Source organism: Microtus ochrogaster, chromosome 21, assembly GCF_000317375.1.
Source record: "Microtus ochrogaster isolate Prairie Vole_2 chromosome 21, MicOch1.0, whole genome shotgun sequence".
Taxonomy (NCBI): Eukaryota; Metazoa; Chordata; class Mammalia; order Rodentia; family Cricetidae; genus Microtus; species Microtus ochrogaster.
Window position 1 is genome coordinate 21,770,622 of NC_022022.1, and position 17,715 is coordinate 21,788,336.

General features: G+C 36.3%; 1 protein-coding gene across 1 annotated transcript in view; it reads left to right on the top strand.

Moving 5' to 3' along the window:
- Ndst4 (N-deacetylase and N-sulfotransferase 4) overlaps nt 1-17,715 on the top strand; it is a 269,358-nt gene that overhangs the window by 240,818 nt on the left and 10,825 nt on the right. Inside the window, exons 9-12 of the mRNA XM_005357237.3 lie at nt 4,134-4,257; nt 6,120-6,294; nt 12,503-12,673; nt 13,662-13,771. Coding sequence (XP_005357294.1) covers nt 4,134-4,257; nt 6,120-6,294; nt 12,503-12,673; nt 13,662-13,771 — 580 coding nt within the window. The remainder of the gene's footprint in view (nt 1-4,133; nt 4,258-6,119; nt 6,295-12,502; nt 12,674-13,661; nt 13,772-17,715) is intronic.

Here is a 17,715-nt window from a genome sequence, read left to right on the forward strand (position 1 = left end):
AAAATTTTGACAAAGATATTTAAAATAGAACACTATCAATTGGTCTTGCTGCTGAACATAGATGCAAAACTTCTGAATATAATACTTACAAATTATATTGAAGAAAACAACAAGAAGGTTATCTACAATAATCAAGTTGGCTTCATCCCAGAATTGCAGGGATTGATCAACATACATAAATCTTAAACATGTTTAACCACAACTGGCATACAGCCAGTATAGTTTTAAATGAGGAAAACCTCAAAGCATTTTTATTAAAATTGGGGGAAAAATAAGAATGTCCACTCTACCCCTAAGCCTGTTCAATAGAATATTTGAAGTCTTAGCTAGATCAATAAGAAAAATGACAGTATAAAGAGATACAGATAATATAGAAAAAGATCATTATATCCTTATTTACAGATATGAATTTCAATAAAAAGACTCCAGTAGAAAACCACAGTTGATAAATACATTCAAATAAAGTATCAGAATATGAAACTATTATACAATATTCGATATTCTTTCTACATATAAATAACAAACATATTGAGAAAGAAATAAGGAAAGAAGAGCTTTGATCATTCCAATATGTGTGTTTCTTTGAATTACATATAGAAGTCATAAAATTAACAAAGGTCTGGGAAGGGAGACTTTCAAGCGTGGGAAGATAGAGTGCAGTGGTCTAAAGGATCAAAGGAGAGTAGTAAAACTGGAAAGGTTAGATCAGGAGGAGGCCAAGGTAGAAGAGGAAATACTGAGGGGAATAAATAACATAAAATACCTTTCAAAATAGTTATATATAAACCCAATACTGTAGAAACTTCCTAAATACCTACTGAATATATTAAATCAGTTTACATGCAGTTGCCCTAGAATAAGTCAACCAAGTCCCTAGTAGATAGCACAGGCTTAAAATAGCCATTGCCAGAAATTGCAAAGAGATACCATTTTTTGGAGGTATTGGAAAGTAAGATCTCACTAACCAAACATTTCAAATCATTGAAAATATTCTTTATCACCTTTTAGAACTTGATGACAAAACTCTATTGCTAAAGATGCCACATGCTTAAATCACAGAACATGGAGCAATCAAGCTGGTACTCGCCTGTAAGCTTCATCCATTCTGGTTAGATTTCACAATTCGGGATACTACTATGTATGCTACTGGAGGAGAAACAAAATCATCACTCTTATCCAGCTCTGCATTCTGAGTACTAACCACTAGCCTGGCAAGGCACACGTACACACTGGATTCGGTAGTAGCACAAACATCCTGGGAGCAACCAGTTACTTTCTTATAAGATGTAAGAGCTTCTCCTCGAGATTAAACCCACACCGAGCAACATTCTCTGTATTATGAATCTGTGGCCTAAAAGGCCATGGGACTTACAGAAGAAATCACTACTATTTCTTTGCCAAATGAGAATAGTACTACATTATCTACTCGTGACTTATTATTATATTCATAGAGTAAAAAGCTTTTTCTTTTCTGCAATAGGTAAAAATGAACAGACAGACCTTCAACTTTTTAAGGAGTATAACATGAGGACTGTGGAGTGTGCAGGCCTCAGTGAGGCGTATATACCAAATCCTCTTCTACACCCTCTCTACCAATACTCAGAGATAAGAGGGTGTGGAATTCCATATATCCAGGAGCACATAAGCAGCACAAACTGGATTTGATGGCCTAAAAAAAGAGTATATAAAGTTGGGTGATAAGGGAAGATAGATAAATCTGGGAGGCATGAAGGAGGAGAGGGGTGATGAATAAGATAAAAACACATTGTACAAAATTCTCGAAAAACCAAAAATATTGCTGTTGACAGAGGTTTAGAAACGCAGAGGTCTACATTAATCATAAACTGGTTGGCCTATTAGCTCAGGCTTCTTATTAACTCTTAACATCTTAAATTAGCCCATAATTCTTGTCTGTATTAGCCCCGTGGCTTTTATCAGTGAGGAATTCTCCTCTTGCTTCCTCTATGTCTGGGTGATGACTGCAGACTGAGCCTTTCCTCTTTCTAGATTATCCTGTTGTGGTTGCCCCACCTATACTTCCTGCCTGGCTACTGGTCAATCAGCATGTTATTAAACCAGTACGAGTGACAAATCTTTACAGAATACAAGACCATTGTCCCATAGCACATTGCAATAGAAATAGTATTGTTAAAAGGCAAAAATCCTTTTTGGGCCTTTGTGTTGCAACATAGAAAGTGATACATAGAAGAAACAGCTTCCCCACCTAACCTAGTACTGAGATGTAGCTTGCTTCCATTACATAAAAAGAAATAAGTCTCACTTGTGGTCAGATTTTAATCTCACTAATATATGTATGTGTATGGCTTCCAGTACCAACTACAAGCCTTGTGGAGGAATTAATCACAAGCACTGCATTACACGAATTGGGGGCTCTTTGGCAAATTAGTTTGTAAGTGCTTCCTAAACGAGAATAACTTCAGAAAAAGCAGGTGCTTCTAAAGTTAACAAATCCCTGCATTTACACAAGTATAACCCCAGTACTTAAAATCTAGTCTCAAAAAGAAAGAGATGGAGGGAGAAAGAGAGGGAGGAAGAGAGGGACGATAGTGGAGGGAGGGAGTGACAAAGGAAGGAAAGAAAGAAAGAAAGAAAGAAAGAAAGAAAGAAAGGAGGGAGGGAGGGAGGGAGGGAAGGAAGGAAGGAAGGAAGGAAGGAAGGAAGGAAGGAAGGAAGAAAACTTCACCCAAGTCCAACTTGCCCAGGCACTAGTTTTCCAAGGCCCGTATTTTCTAGTTTCCTTTCTAGTCCTGTGATAAACAGCATGACCCAAAGAAACTTGGAAGAAAATGGTTTATTTCTTACATGCCTAGCACAGTCTAGCACTGAGGGAAGTAAGGACAGGAACTCAAAGCAGAAACCTGGAGTCAAGACCTGAAGAAGAAACCAATGGATGGATGCTGCTTACTAGCTTGCTTCCAAGCTCACATTTATCTGTTTCTTAAGTCTTACTTCCCAAGGTCACCTCCCCAGTGGTAGCTGGGCCCTCCCACATCAAACACTATTTAATAATTTTCCTTAATCTAGCCTGCAGGCCCACCCTGACAGAACTATTCTCTCAGTTGAAGTTCCCTCTTTCCAGATGTCTCTAACATGTATCTAACTTTTGTTTTAGTTTTTTTTTTCAATTTAAGTTTTCTTTTTTTTTTTTTTAAACAAACCAAAAGTAAACCTAACCAAGTACAGTGTGTGTTGCCTTAGAACACTTGTCAAGAAAGAGCTGTCTTGGCTGAGACTCCCTGCATAGGATATATGACATTGGGGTTAGGGTCTTTAAGCTCAATTTGAGTAATTTAATAGCTCAATGGGCAGAATGGTTTTTTCCTATCATTTTATTTTTCAAAAGAATAATTAATTAATTAAAGGGTATTTATAAAAAAGATTCAGGAAACTAAAACCTGCAGCAATATTTATCATTGTTTAAATATTATGTCATTTTAAGGAATGTTTTGTTCCTTGTTTGATTTAACCTATCAAACTTAGAGCCATATGCTTAATAAGTTTAAAATGCTGCGTGTTTAATACCACCTCCATGCTAAGTGATGACTCCTTTAGATCTGTTGTGAGTGTCTTTTGCTTCTCAAGCCTCCGTTCACGGCTCTTAGTAACTCTGTCCTAGAACCAAGTACACATGTGAACTTCAAGTTTACTGAGGGCAACACATGTGCTTTTCTGATCAAGAATTATGACCAAACATTTTTGTGGCATATAATAAATAACATATTAACACCTATCAAGTATTTTTATCTACTTGAATGAAATTAAATATCAACAATGACTCACCAGATTTAGGTGCCAAAAAATAGATTCTTTCTGTGCCTGTGACTCTTTACTCCAAAGGGAAATTGAAACACAGATTTCTGAAATTCTACCTCGGTTGAATCTCTCATTGACTTTACTTTGGCAATGTAGCAACATTAAATCAGACACTTAGATTAATAGGATCACATAGACACATTTGGATTGTTATTAAAATGAAGTACATCTATTTAGTTATAAGGAAACATTGGAAAGAAATGTTTTGCTGGATTTTATGTTTGGTTAAAATATGACATTGATGTTCTAATCTTTTCTTTTACTACCATATAACACGCACCTTCTTTTCTTTGTAATAGGAACAACTGCACTTTATTTATTTCTTCTTATGCACCCTTCCATCATCAGCAATCTCCCTAGCCCAAAAACCTTTGAAGAAGTTCAGTTTTTTAATGGCAACAACTATCACAAGGGGATTGAGTGGTAAGAATAACAACAAAAAATGAACTCCATTATTAACACATGCTCCATCATTGCAGAGCAATTACAGATGTGTGCATGGCATCTGCATAATTACAGAATAAATTTGTTATGCTCAATTCTACCACAGTGAATTAGAAATTAATTTATAATGATGATATGTTTAATCAGTGTTGCTTATAATTTGATTTGGACAGTGCAATAATGATAATATTTTTCTGGTAAGTTAATATGATTGAATAAGGAACAGTGCAGGATATTTTTCATCAGAATTATTCATAAGAATATTTAAAAGTCTCTTTAAGCATACTCTTGTTATACAGTTTCTCCATTTATTTTATTAAACACATAATTTGTCTTCCCAGTGATGCCTGGGGTTGCTTTATTTTGTACTCTGGGACATGTGTCTTCATTAACTACTTGAGCAGTGTATGCTGTATTTCAATGTAGGCGATATTTGTCATGCAAACTATAATAGAGCTCATCCTAAACCATATCAATTACACTCAGAAACAAAAGAAACATTAATTAGTACTTGACAAATGACAGAAAACACTTAACAGAACAATGCTTTCCATAAGCTAAAATAGAATAAATTTAATATTGGAGATGGCACTCAGTGCGTTAAAATAAATGTCTGGCTGTATCCTAACTTTCAAAAAAATTATGATCTTGGATTTGATCTCCTTGTACTTATGTTCACTACGAATTTAAGGTGAATTTGATATGAGGAAAATTCCTTTCAATGCACAATTTCTAACATTTAAAGTTGTGTGTTTCCATAACACATGACACTTCTAGAATTAAGGTCCAGCAAGGGCAATGCCAGTGGGCAGATCTCACTTCGCAACCTGAGTGAAACTGTGTTCATTCTGTATCAGTGATGGTACTACCCTATTTCCCTTTTACATTTTAGAACTACATGCAAATTATTAAAGAAAGAAAAGCAATTTTCTCTTTCTCTGAGCTCAAATGGAACACAAATTTTTAAGCAAGAATACAGATGTGCATCTTCAGTACTCTTCATTTGGGAAACATAACAACAAATGTCAAAAAGGAAAATAAGTGTCTTCTATGGATTCTTAATTGCTCTCATTATTTTTTTTTCTAGAGTATTTGAGGGTGAGAGAAGTGATGAGCTGTAAAGAGGGTTACACACATAATTAAAGTCTTGTACTGAATTATCCTCAGAACATATTGATTTCATAATCTACACACAGAGGAGCGTTCTGACAGCATATGGAGGAGTGAACCCATGGAGGCATAGCAGGATCAACTGGTGGAAAATAGCCCCCTCATTACTCTAGATAAATTACAATGTGCTGATATTACTGCATATATTACCAAATTTTGTAGAAGTTAAAAAGGAGACAGCTATGCCTTAATCTGTTTAGTTTTTTTATAGGTATTTTGACTTACATGTCTTTCTGTCTTGTGAAATTTTATTTTACTTTAAGAACCTTAGCATTCAAATTTGCAAACACACATTTACAGTTTAAAATATCAGTGAGGCAAGATGGAACAATATTGCATTTTACAGGCATAATCTGTAATTTTAGATTTGGTTTGTGACAGCAGAGAATACCAGCTCAAATTCACCATATTATCCAATCATTCATTACGAACTCACTTAATCTATCTTGCTGTTTCCTTTGCCTTAAATAAGTAATAAGTACATAAGATTCTGGATTGCTTTCCCATCAGAAGTACACAGCATGGTGACTGTTTGAGTGATTTTATAACACACTAATTTGAACTTGATGCAAACAAATGTAAGACCTGTCCAAATTCCTCCTATTCAGAGGATGGCAAATAATAATAAAAAATACTGCCCAGATTAATTAATCATCTTTTCTTACCTGCAGGTATATGGACTTTTTTCCTACACCTTCCAACATTACCAGTGATTTCCTATTTGAAAAGAGTGCTAACTACTTCCACTCAGAAGAGGCTCCCAAGAGAGCTGCATCTCTTGTTCCCAAAGCCAAGATCATTACTATTCTCATTGACCCCTCGGACAGGGCATATTCTTGGTACCAGGTATGAATGAAGAAAAGTAGTGCTGAGAAAATTCAAATGTAGTTGATTTTATCATTAAATAAAATGCAGATATACTAAAGGGTCAAATGTAAAAATATCTAAGCCTAACCCAGATATTGTGCCTGTCTGTCGATCTGCCTATCTATCTATCTATCTATCTATCTATCTATCTATCTATCTATCTATCTATCTATCTATGCATCCATCCATCCATCTATCCATCTATAAGCCTAAACCAGAAATTGTGCCTGTCTGTCGATCTATCTATCTATCTATCTATCTATCTATCTATCTATCTATCTATCTATCTATCTATCTATCTATCTATCTATCCATCCATGCATCTTATCCATCTATGTATCCTTTCAGTCAACTATAAAGAGCTAAATATTTAACTCATACAGAATTGGTAAATGAATTTCAAACAACAAAATCACAAAACTGCAATAAGTATTTTTACAGTGGTGGCACACATCTTCAATATCAGCACTTCGGAGGCAGAAGCAGGTGAATCTCTGTGAGTTCAAAGCCAGTCTGGTGTAGCCAGTCTAGTTAGCTAGTTATAGGAGAGCCTATAAAGAAACCCTTTCTCAACAAACAGACAAACAAACAAAAATAAACAAATAAAAGCCTTAATATATTTCCTAAATCATACAGACATTTAAAATATTGGTCTGTCAAAATGTATTTAAACTAATTGTCAGTATCTAACGAGTCTATCTTTAATTACTTTGTGCTTTAATTTACACATGATTTCCAACTTGTTAAAAGAATAAATACTAATATCAGTATCAAGTAAGCAAAGGAAACAGAAACCTATACATTAAATATAAGCACTCAACAGTTTATGTAAAAATGGCCAACTTGGAGGTCATAAAATATACATTAAAATGTCATACCTTGTTAATAAAGTGACAAGACTCTGTTATATATGTTTGTTGGCAAGATGTAATGATAAAGTTCTCAAATATTTCACTAAAAATGTATTTGGATATTTTCTGAAAACAAATGATAATAACACAATAGAGAGGTTAAAAATCCTTTCTACTCTGATTACTGACTTTGGAATCGATCATAAGGAAAATTTCAAATGGATGGACAAATGTTTAGGTACATTGAAGCCCTATTTATAAAATAATAGCAAAAGATAAAGTAAATGTACATTCATATATATTTGAATATTGTGATGCTGTATTTAATAAAATTTTAATTAATAAATTTAATGAATTAATAAAGTTAATGAATATGTTTTTAATCCTAGTTTTACACATAACAATATGCAATTAGCATTTGTTTATTAGGATGCTTTGAGGAACTCGGTAAAGGTATGCTGAGAACACTCTACAGAGTCCAAATGAACTTTGGCATAAAACTTAATGATGAGTAAGCATCAAGTATATGGAGAATAGGCTAATGGTAAAAGGAGTGTTACTATAAATGAAGTACTCTGATTATAAAAACTCATTCCCCATGTAAAGTGTTAATGGCAATACCATTGTGGCCACAAAGAAATCCCAGATGGAGGCTTAAAAAGTTGAGTCTGAAATCCATTAGGATTGCCATCAGAGTAACTGACAAAATTGCAACAATGTTTTCTTTAGAAAGCATCATCAAATCTGGCACTTAAAGCATAGATTATATGGTTCAAAGGACCATTCAGAGATGTCAACCTCAAAGCTATTACCATAGTATTACTAAGGAATATAGAGTAGGTTCTCTGCAATTGTGATTTGTGGGCTGTGAGGACCCTAAGACAGGCATACACAGATCCAGTCTATGTGGGAAGTAGAAGACAAGATCTCCTGAGTAAATTGGGAAGGGAGAGGGAGAGACAAGGAGGGGGGGGCAGAGAAATATATAGAGCTCAATAAAAATCAATATAAAGAAAAAAGAAAAACAGAAAAAAGAAATAGAGAGTAGATAAAGCTATATAGTAGACACTAAAGAGAATATAAAATAGTATGCGCCTAGAGATAAAAATAAGCAGAGCTTGATGAAGAAGTTTCAAGAATAAATAAAGTTTCTGTCACATTGGGCAGCTGGAGGATGAGCCTACACTCACATGCAGGAAGTGCAGGAGAAGGAAAGAGAAGGTTGTGGGTGCTAGAAAACAGGTGAGGGTGACAATGAGAATGTCAGAGTTATGGAAATGATCATAATGTGTAGATCCCTACGATAATATGTATAATAGAGTCAGTCATATAAACTGTGGAAGGAAATTCCAAACTACAGACAGGAATTTATGAATCAGAGCCATGCAGCTTGGGAAACAGAAATACTGAAATCACATCAGAGAGAGTTTACTGATGAAAAATACTCAGAAAGATGAATTGAAGGAACCATTGTGAACATAAAGACTCCAAGGGCAAGAGAAGACAATGCTGGCAAGTACAGGTTGTGACTACAGTGCTGGAGTTACTAAGAAATTAGTCAAGTACACAAAATAGGTCTGAATCACTTTAATTGAACTAAATGATGTGACAGAAAGTGTGGCCCTTAACAATCGGGTTAAAAGAACCGAACTTTGTGGCTTTGGTCAATTCAAAAGTGTAGAAAAAAGCATCATGGTAGCCACTGCTAAAGACTCACAGATATAACTCTGATGAAAAAATTAAAACATATGGTTATTACATAGGAGAAGAAGTAGCATTAGAGAAAAAACACTCCGTGGTGGTGGTCACATGAATTAAGACTAAAAGATTCCAAAGAGAAAAGATTAAAGACACAGTAAAAAACAAATGGATAATCAATTTTGTAATTGATTATAAATGCCAGATGAGACATTTGTGGTAAATTCTTTAATAAATAGAAATGTATTTTCAAAGCATAAAGCTGGATGACATAATTAGAAAGAAAACACAAAGAATACTGTGAAATATCATCTTTTGGAAGGGGTATGGCTATTGCACACACGAGGTCACATTAGATGTGGCTACCTACATAAGACCTGCACAGATCAAGGCAGCGATGATTTCAGCATAGACTGGGGAGGGCCTTCGAAAGCTCCACTCCTAGCTGAGAAGCTATTGACAATTGATGGGCTTCCAGGGAAGGGAGAGTCATTTCTCTTTAGGAATGCCGCCACTGGTAGGTTGAGTATGCTCCAGAGGATGACTGAAGCACTCACGTGCATTTGTGCAACACTAACTGCACTCAGTGGATTAAAAAATAAATAAATATGAAAGAAGACATGCAATTGGAAGGAAGAAGTCAAAGAAAAAATGTATGTTGGGAGGTAAGAGGTGTAAAGAGCAAGATATGTTGTATTTATTTGTAATATTTTGGAAGAATAAAGAAATATTTTAGCTAAAAAGCTATAGGAATATTAAAATTAATTATATACAAGCATTAATACACTTTGAGTTTTGTAAAATAAGAAAAAAGTGAAGTAGCCTAAAAAACAATGGAAATTGAATAGAAACCAGCAGAGAGATATTTTACAAAGGATTTCCTTTAAAAAAAAAATCCACAGTGATCTCATAGTGAGGAATATTCTTATCGACTCTCAGTTATAACATTTTTATTTCAGATCATTTTATATTTTGTCTTATAATGATAACTTATAAGGCAAAGCAAGGTAAATCCATTTCTTTTAAATACTACCAATAATTTATACACAGTTTTGTCTTAGTGAGGGTTGCCACTGCTGTGATGAAACACCATGACCAATAGCAGCTTGGAGAGGAAAGGATTTATTTTGGCTTATGTTTGCTTCCACAGCACTGTTCATCACTGAAGATCAGGAATGCAAACAGGGCCAGAACCTCATGCAGAGGCCATAGAGGACTGCTCTACACTGGCCTTCTCAGTTTTTTCTAATAGAACCTAGGATTACAGCCCTGGGATTGCATCACTCACAATGGGCTGGACCCTCCCCTAACAATGATTAACTAAGAAGATGCGCTTCAGCCAGACCTTATGGAGACATTTTTCAGTTGAGGTTCTCTTTATTCAGAAGACTCTATCCTGTGTCAAGTTTACATAGAACTAACCAGCACATAAAGTATAACACGTAGAAAAGTGAACAAGAATGGCTAAATATTAGAAGATATAGGAAGACTAAATGTAGGCAAGGAATGTGAGTTATGAAAGAGGATAAAAAGATAATTGTTTTTCTGTTTCTAACTCTGTCATGGATTTTTCAGTTTTGGTGGTAGATAAGCACATAAAATATATTCTATACTGAAAGTGTAAAATCCAATAGGAAGTTCCACCGCTTTAGAATTCCTATTCCAATTGTATAGAAGTCCATTAAGAGGTAAAGACTTTGAGTCTGATTAATTGGGGTGTGTGAAGTTTTTTTATTTGAATGGCTTTTATAATAAAGTTAATCTTAAAAGCTATCAAAATACTGAGATATAAACTTTAATTAAAATGTTTAAATTCAGATATTGTGAGAATGCTGAATATGTAATCCATTTAGGATAGAATAAAAAAATGTTCTATATAGATTAAATCACTTGAATAAAATAGAATTACATAATACAGTGCTTATCTGTGACTACTTTCAAAATAAATTCTTTGGATACACAGATTTAAGGGAATTATTTTTTTCTGATAATACTTTTTATTGCCTGTATTGCTGAAGCTAGGGCCCCAATGTGTTCCACATTTCAAAATAATGTAGCCTAATTCTTAGCTAGACCTGTGCTTTCAGTAAGGACCGTAAATCTGCAGCTCAGCAGGTGTAAGCCAGAAAGCAGCAGGAATGTCACCTGCCACTGTAATTTCTACCCCACATTTTGATAATGGAACTCACAGAGGAACCAAAGTGCTATTTTTTCCATAAAATATGTTCCTTTGTGACTTTCCGGTCATATTTTTATGCTAATCTTAGTTGCAGGGATATAAAGAAAATTTGACGCTAAACTTATATAAGTCAATAAGAGAAGATTGAGCACACTCTTGTCTCTGCTTATAACAGAATTTTAGCCCTGCTGTACTCCATTAATATTCATCCACCACACGTTTACAATTTTTCCCCCATTGTGGAATCTCTGCATGTTTTGCTGTTTAGACTGATTATGTAATCTGCATGAATTTGACTTGATGCACACAGCAAAATATTAGCTTCACTTACCAGACAGCTGCTTTCCTCTCTTGATCTCTGACCCCTCACTAAATCATCTTTGCTGTCTAGAATAATTTACATGTAAAGTTCACTTAAACATAATAATAAAAAAAACAGCTATCACCCTATACCAGGCCCTATGTATTGTCATCCTTACTCGAGGTTTAGACTTTTCTCCATATGAACTTTTAGATGTATGCAACACCAGTTTATTTATACGTACACACCTTATGCACCTTGTCGTTCCTCGCCTTTTCCACTTCTTTTTTCCTGTTTGTTTGCTTAGTCTACGATTATTGAAATTTTTTGGCTCAAAAAAACATTTGGCTCAAAAGCTTTGACCGTTATTAAAGTTTCCTTTATTTGTTAGTCTGGGTTATTCCTCTATTGGCATGGTTGTCACCATTAAGAAATTTCTTATCAGTTAAATGTGTGACTTTGATGTTATATGTTGTTCCACTGCTTCTCATGCCAGGTTTCATTTCCTTAAAGACAACAATTATGCCTCCATCCTTTTTATATTCCCAACTATCGCTCCTTTTGCTGCTGCTCTAGTGATGAGACTACTATCTTTTGAACATCTGCATTATTAAATTTGTCTCTTCAGTTAGGCTCCGATATTTTGCCAAATGATAGTTTTGTGGGAAAGACTCCTAGGCTTTGGTACTGAAAATCAGGAGGGAAATAGTATTTGGTGAAGAGCCAGAGAGAGCAAAAGCACTTTGAACATCCTCAACTTGAATAGGACATCTAAGCAATGGTTAGGAATCAGGATCTGAGGTGTCTGCGTTCATAGCATCTGGCACACCGAGAAGCCCCCAGAAGGAGCTGGGAAGACACAGTAGGCCAAGCGATGTGTGAGACCACACCCATCTCAATTCCAGCTTATCAAGCTTAAATTTTATCTCTAACCTATTTTCATTTATAATCAGACCCTTGTAGGAAATCCTTTCATCCTGTCTCTGCCTTTGACCTACAGGTTTTAAAAGCAAAACAAACAAACAAACAAGAAACAAAACCAAATATGTCCGCATATCACTTGATATTCTGTGAGCGCACACTCTCTCAAATGCACAGGTATACACACACACAAAATTTAAAATAAATATAACCCTACACTTTGCTTTTCCTTTAAAGCACCAACGATCCCATGAAGATCCAGCTGCCCTGAGGTTCAATTTCTATGAAGTCATCACAACAGGACCTTGGGCCCCAACTGATTTAAAAACGTTACAGAGGAGGTGTCTGGTACCTGGGTGGTATGCAGTGCACATCGAAAGATGGCTGACCTACTTTGCTACTTCCCAGGTAATGGTATGAAATTAGGTTTCATTTATTGTGTTATGATTGCATTGCACTGACACGCAGGTAACAATTTACAATAGAGACAATAAGAACTGCGGATTTTTACATATTTTTACTTTACTAATACCTTTCAGGGTAGCTAGATGGCTCTGGAGCACATACATAGGAGACTTTTTTGATGAGTAGTTGGTTTTAAGAAATATGTTTTTCCAAAAACAATGTAATATAATTGAAAATTGAAAATTCTCAACAAATAGTAGAGAAGCCAGTTAGCCAGATACTTTCTAGAAGTATCTACGTGGATTCCTGCTGTTTTTCTGTTATCTGAGAACCTTATTGGGAAAGAAGAGGCTCTTCAACTAGATGACCATAAAGAGAAGAGCCTTAGCAGACATGGGACAGAACCATAGTAAGATTTGAGAAAAGCACCCTTCATGTTCTTCATTTCAGCCTCTGGTGCAATTTAAGCTCCAAGGGGACAGGTATTCACACTCTCTTTAAGCATCCCCTTGGGCAAGTTTCCCATTCTCCAGCAGTGACCCGATGTGAGAAAGTCAGGAGCAAACATTTTCCTCTCAGTCATGGTTTGTAAGAATAGACAGGAGATTTTCACCTTAGTGGTCACTCTTGAGCCATTGGCCTCAAGGTTAGTGATGGCATTGATTAGACATGATGGCTGACTGGTAACACACTAGAGATGGGAAACCTCTGGGCATACTACAATCCCAAAGCAACAGACATTTGCATTTGCTTCTGGTAAAAATAAACTGAGTTCATTCACCAACACAGCAACAATTTCTATGGAAAATTTTATTTATTACTAGTTAGGAAAGAAGCAAGAAGAGCCACATTTAAATGCATTCTATGTAGTGCATTTTTTCTTCTCATTCAAAGTGACCTGATTTATTAATGCCATACCAGGTCAAGAGGGGCAGCTTGGTCGATTTAATTCGGTTTTGTTCTTCATAAGTGATTATTTTTGGCTTTGCAGTTGCTAATTATTGATGGACAACAGCTGAGATCTGACCCAGCAACTGTGATGGATGAAGTCCAGAAGTTTTTAGGAGTTACACCTCATTATAATTACTCCGAAGCACTAACGTGAGCTGATTTTCATGCTTGATCTCACTCCCATCATTTGCCATCATAAATTATCACTGGTCTGTATGTATGTAGCATCATTTATACTAGCTATGAGTTTATGCATCATTCTGCTACTCAGACACAAAGAAATATTCTCATTACTCATAAGTTGTCTCTTTATGAATAACAGGAATACTTTACATTATAAAGTATAAAAGGTATTTTATATTAGAATAAATCTCATTTCTGAGCTTTCCTCCAATATGGGTTTGTTTAGATATCTTATATGTGTACTTGGTGTACAGCGTCCTAAAAACTCAAGTCACGAAGGTGAAAATGACTTGTTCTCTCAGAGCAAGTTACAAGTGAAACACGGGTCTGCAATGGTGGCACATGTCTTTAATCCTGGCACATGCAGGCTGATGCCTGAGTTCAGGGCCATCCTGGTCTACAGAGAAAATTCCAGGACAGGCAGGGATATGCAGAAGAAACTCTGTCTTGAAAACAAAGCAGACAAACACACAAACAAACAAAAACATAACAGGAGAGAAGTGAAACCTGGACATTCATCATTCCCTGTGAGACAGTGAAGAGTATTTCAGACTGATTTGGGGAAGTGCATTTGTGTTTGTTTGTGTGATATTATTCCTGGGGAGATATGAGTAAACATCTAATTACCATAGATAGGGAACAAACAACAGACAAACTTACGCATACCACTAAAGTCTATTTTGGTGAAACAATGAACTTTATTGTGGTTAATGGAGGAACAGAAATAATTCAAAGACAACTGCCACCACTAACCATCTGTCCCAGCACACCTGAAAAAAGCTAGAAACCTGGAGCAGACTTCACAGCCTGCAGGAAGTTCTACAGGTTAGAGGTGTCTGTTCCTGGTGCTTAGGGGTTCCTGAGCCTCCTGCAGGCAGCCCACTTGTTCTTTGCTTGATTTAGTTACTTTGACTGGTACTTCTTTGTTCATGCTGTTTCTCCGGTCTCTGCTTCTGTCTTGGTCTGAGTCTTCAAGCAGATAAGCCCCTCTGACAGCCATGCTCAGAAGATTTTATTGTTTATATACTTTGGGGGGAAGAGGCACTTAGTGAATCTGCTCAGTTTTGGGGACTCCATGTAGCTATTTTGGGTTGTTTATTTCATGCCCCCTCCCCGTAAACATCCTGTTTTAAAGTGTCATGTTGTTTCATCTCACTTTTCCTATCCCATGTCTTAAGAAGTTTACCTTCAAGATGGAAAGATTTAGCCTCACTGAAACCATTACACAACAATGTTGATTCTCCATTCATTAGAATGTTAAAAGCCAAATACAGTGTGATAGTCTCTTGTTGCATTACAAACCATCACTAAAGCTAACACATATGATGGCAGCCCTTTTGCCATATGGTATCATGGGTTTTGTAGGTCAGAGATTAGAAAGGAATCACTGAAGACTGGTTCATTTCTACCCATTGATATGTAAGATCACCATTGGGAAGAATTGAGTATCAAATGGCCAAATGAAATTGTCTGGAGGCTTCTTCACTCCCATCTTTGGCCACTGAGACAAAGACTGAATTCAGTAGCTTGAAGACTCTACATGTAGCTTCTCTCTGTCCTCGGCGTTTGCACAATAAACTAGTTGTATTCTAAGAAGGAATATACAGCAGAAGGATCATGTGATCGTGGCTGCTGTGACCTAGACTTGACAGCCACAAAATTTGCTTCATGCTTTGTTCTGTTGGTCACAACAATCAGTGAACCAAGTCCGAATTCAAAAGATGGAGATGCAACCCTCTCTCTTGGCAAGGAGGGCCATGCTGTATTACAAAAGGACATGAGGACTAGCACATATGTGGCCCTCATCTTGGGAAGACAGAATTATCTATTCAAGTTATTTTATAATGGGGTAAATAAGTTAACAAAAAGAAGCACTCCAAGCAGCTGAAACACACTTTAAAAGGGCATGTACTTTACTCATAAAAGGCTCCCCCAAGCTCTGATAGAAAGCCTATTAAATTTTAGACGAAATTCTAACAAGCCTGATTATATAATTTCCCAGTTCACAGAAGATTAGACTCAGCAATTAGACAATTATAGAGGGTAATGGAGGGACAGGAAAAGCAGTAATGAGATTGGGTTTTTCCTTATCCGCTAAAACAATCCTAATGAAGTTCTTACCTACACATGGAAATAGCGGTCGCACAAGGCATGCCCCTGTTGATTGAGCAGACAAAGCTTCCCATAATGTGTTTTGCATTAACAGTTATTGATGTTGGCATATCTTGCCCTTCTCAGCATTAGCCTAGGTAATGGTTCTGTCCTTTTTTTTTACTGCGAATAGTTGCTTATGGCTCAATAAACCTATAAAGCCATACTTATGAAGGAAAGTTTATAAACAAGTACAAAATATATGGATTTTAATATATCTCAAAGTCAAATGTCAGCCAACTCGTGTCCTAAAAGTTGTTTAACAATTATTTGAAGAGGTTTTGAATCTTATGTTCACAATTTTATGACTGTTAAAATAAAACCATACAACAATGAATTGATATAACCTAGAGAAGATCAGTCTGTTAGATGTAGAACCTATGAAGTTAGCAATGCAATAAAAATAACAGGAACCCAAGTCAGGGTCACAAAAGCCGTATGTTTAAAAATGACCTTCAGTATTCAGGATGGCTCATTCCCCAGTCTGAACAAAGTTCCGATTTAAAACACCTGTTGTGCAGAATAAGCAAAACCCATAGCTTACCCTGAGACCTTAAACTACCCGGAAAGGGGAGATGTTGGCATGGTTCTGGACACCTCAGCTTTGTTACCAGCATTGTAGTTTGACTTTACACAGTTAAACATTCTCATCCTGAGGCAGAAAATACTGAGGGCCATTGAGATGCCGATGTCCCTATCTCATTTCACACAGCAGGCCAAATTGTTTTTCCTCTTGGGAAATTAATGAAAACTAGAAGAAGGCCTGTGATACACAGGGAGAAGATTGGAAAGTTCAGGCTGGAAATGACTCTGTCTTCTCTTATCCATTTGACTACTGATGTATCTGATTTTAATTGGTAACATGTACAAGTACAACCTGAACAGCATGGATCAGGTCTCTCTAACAATAGGTCAGGAAGGAAACTAAGGGAAATTTCCCTCTTGCCGTAAAAGAGATCACATATGTGCAGAAGCAAATTTCAGGTGCAATGGTGTTACAGGAATGGGCCCAGGGCAACAGAATATTCTGCAACTAATTAACTTTACATCCCAGTCAATTATGCTTCATCTTTCTAAAACATCTGCTGAGCCACAAAAATGCAAACCTTTTCCATGTTTTATGCATGGAGCAAGTCCCATAGCGATAAATTTAAATTTTCCCTTCTTATTTGGTACATTCTTTCATTTTTCTTATCTTGTTCGTACTCAACAGAAATTCTCAGACATTTGACTTTACACAAAACAAGCCACACATTCTTCCCTTTGTAACTAAGTTGCAACCATAGTAATAAAATAGCATTAGAGTTTCTGTCAGCGTCTAGGGATCTGATTGGGTCAAAGCTACAGCCCTGCTTCTCTTCCAGGTCCCAGAGTCAAGGATAGTATCTACAAGCAGGGCTCTTCCAACGTCCAATTTATCTGCAACTGGCTGTAACACAGGTGCCAAGATGCTTTGTAGGAAGGTTGGCATGTGCCAGGCACTGTCTGTGAAATCCCTCCTGCTCCTGTCCTTTATTTGCCTTTTACAAAATGGAATTGCTGCTTGAAACACTGGTGTGTGTGGCTGCAGTAGACACATTCTTGCTCTTCACTGACTTAGTGGGACTGACTGGAGCTGTAAAATACCATTTCTCTGTGTGTGCATGTACGTGTGCATGTGTGTGTGTGTGTGTGTGTGTGTGTGTGTGTGTGTGTGTGTTTGCTGGCTTTATGATTAACATAGCAACAGCAGGAAATGACAAGGGAAATATAAATTTTGA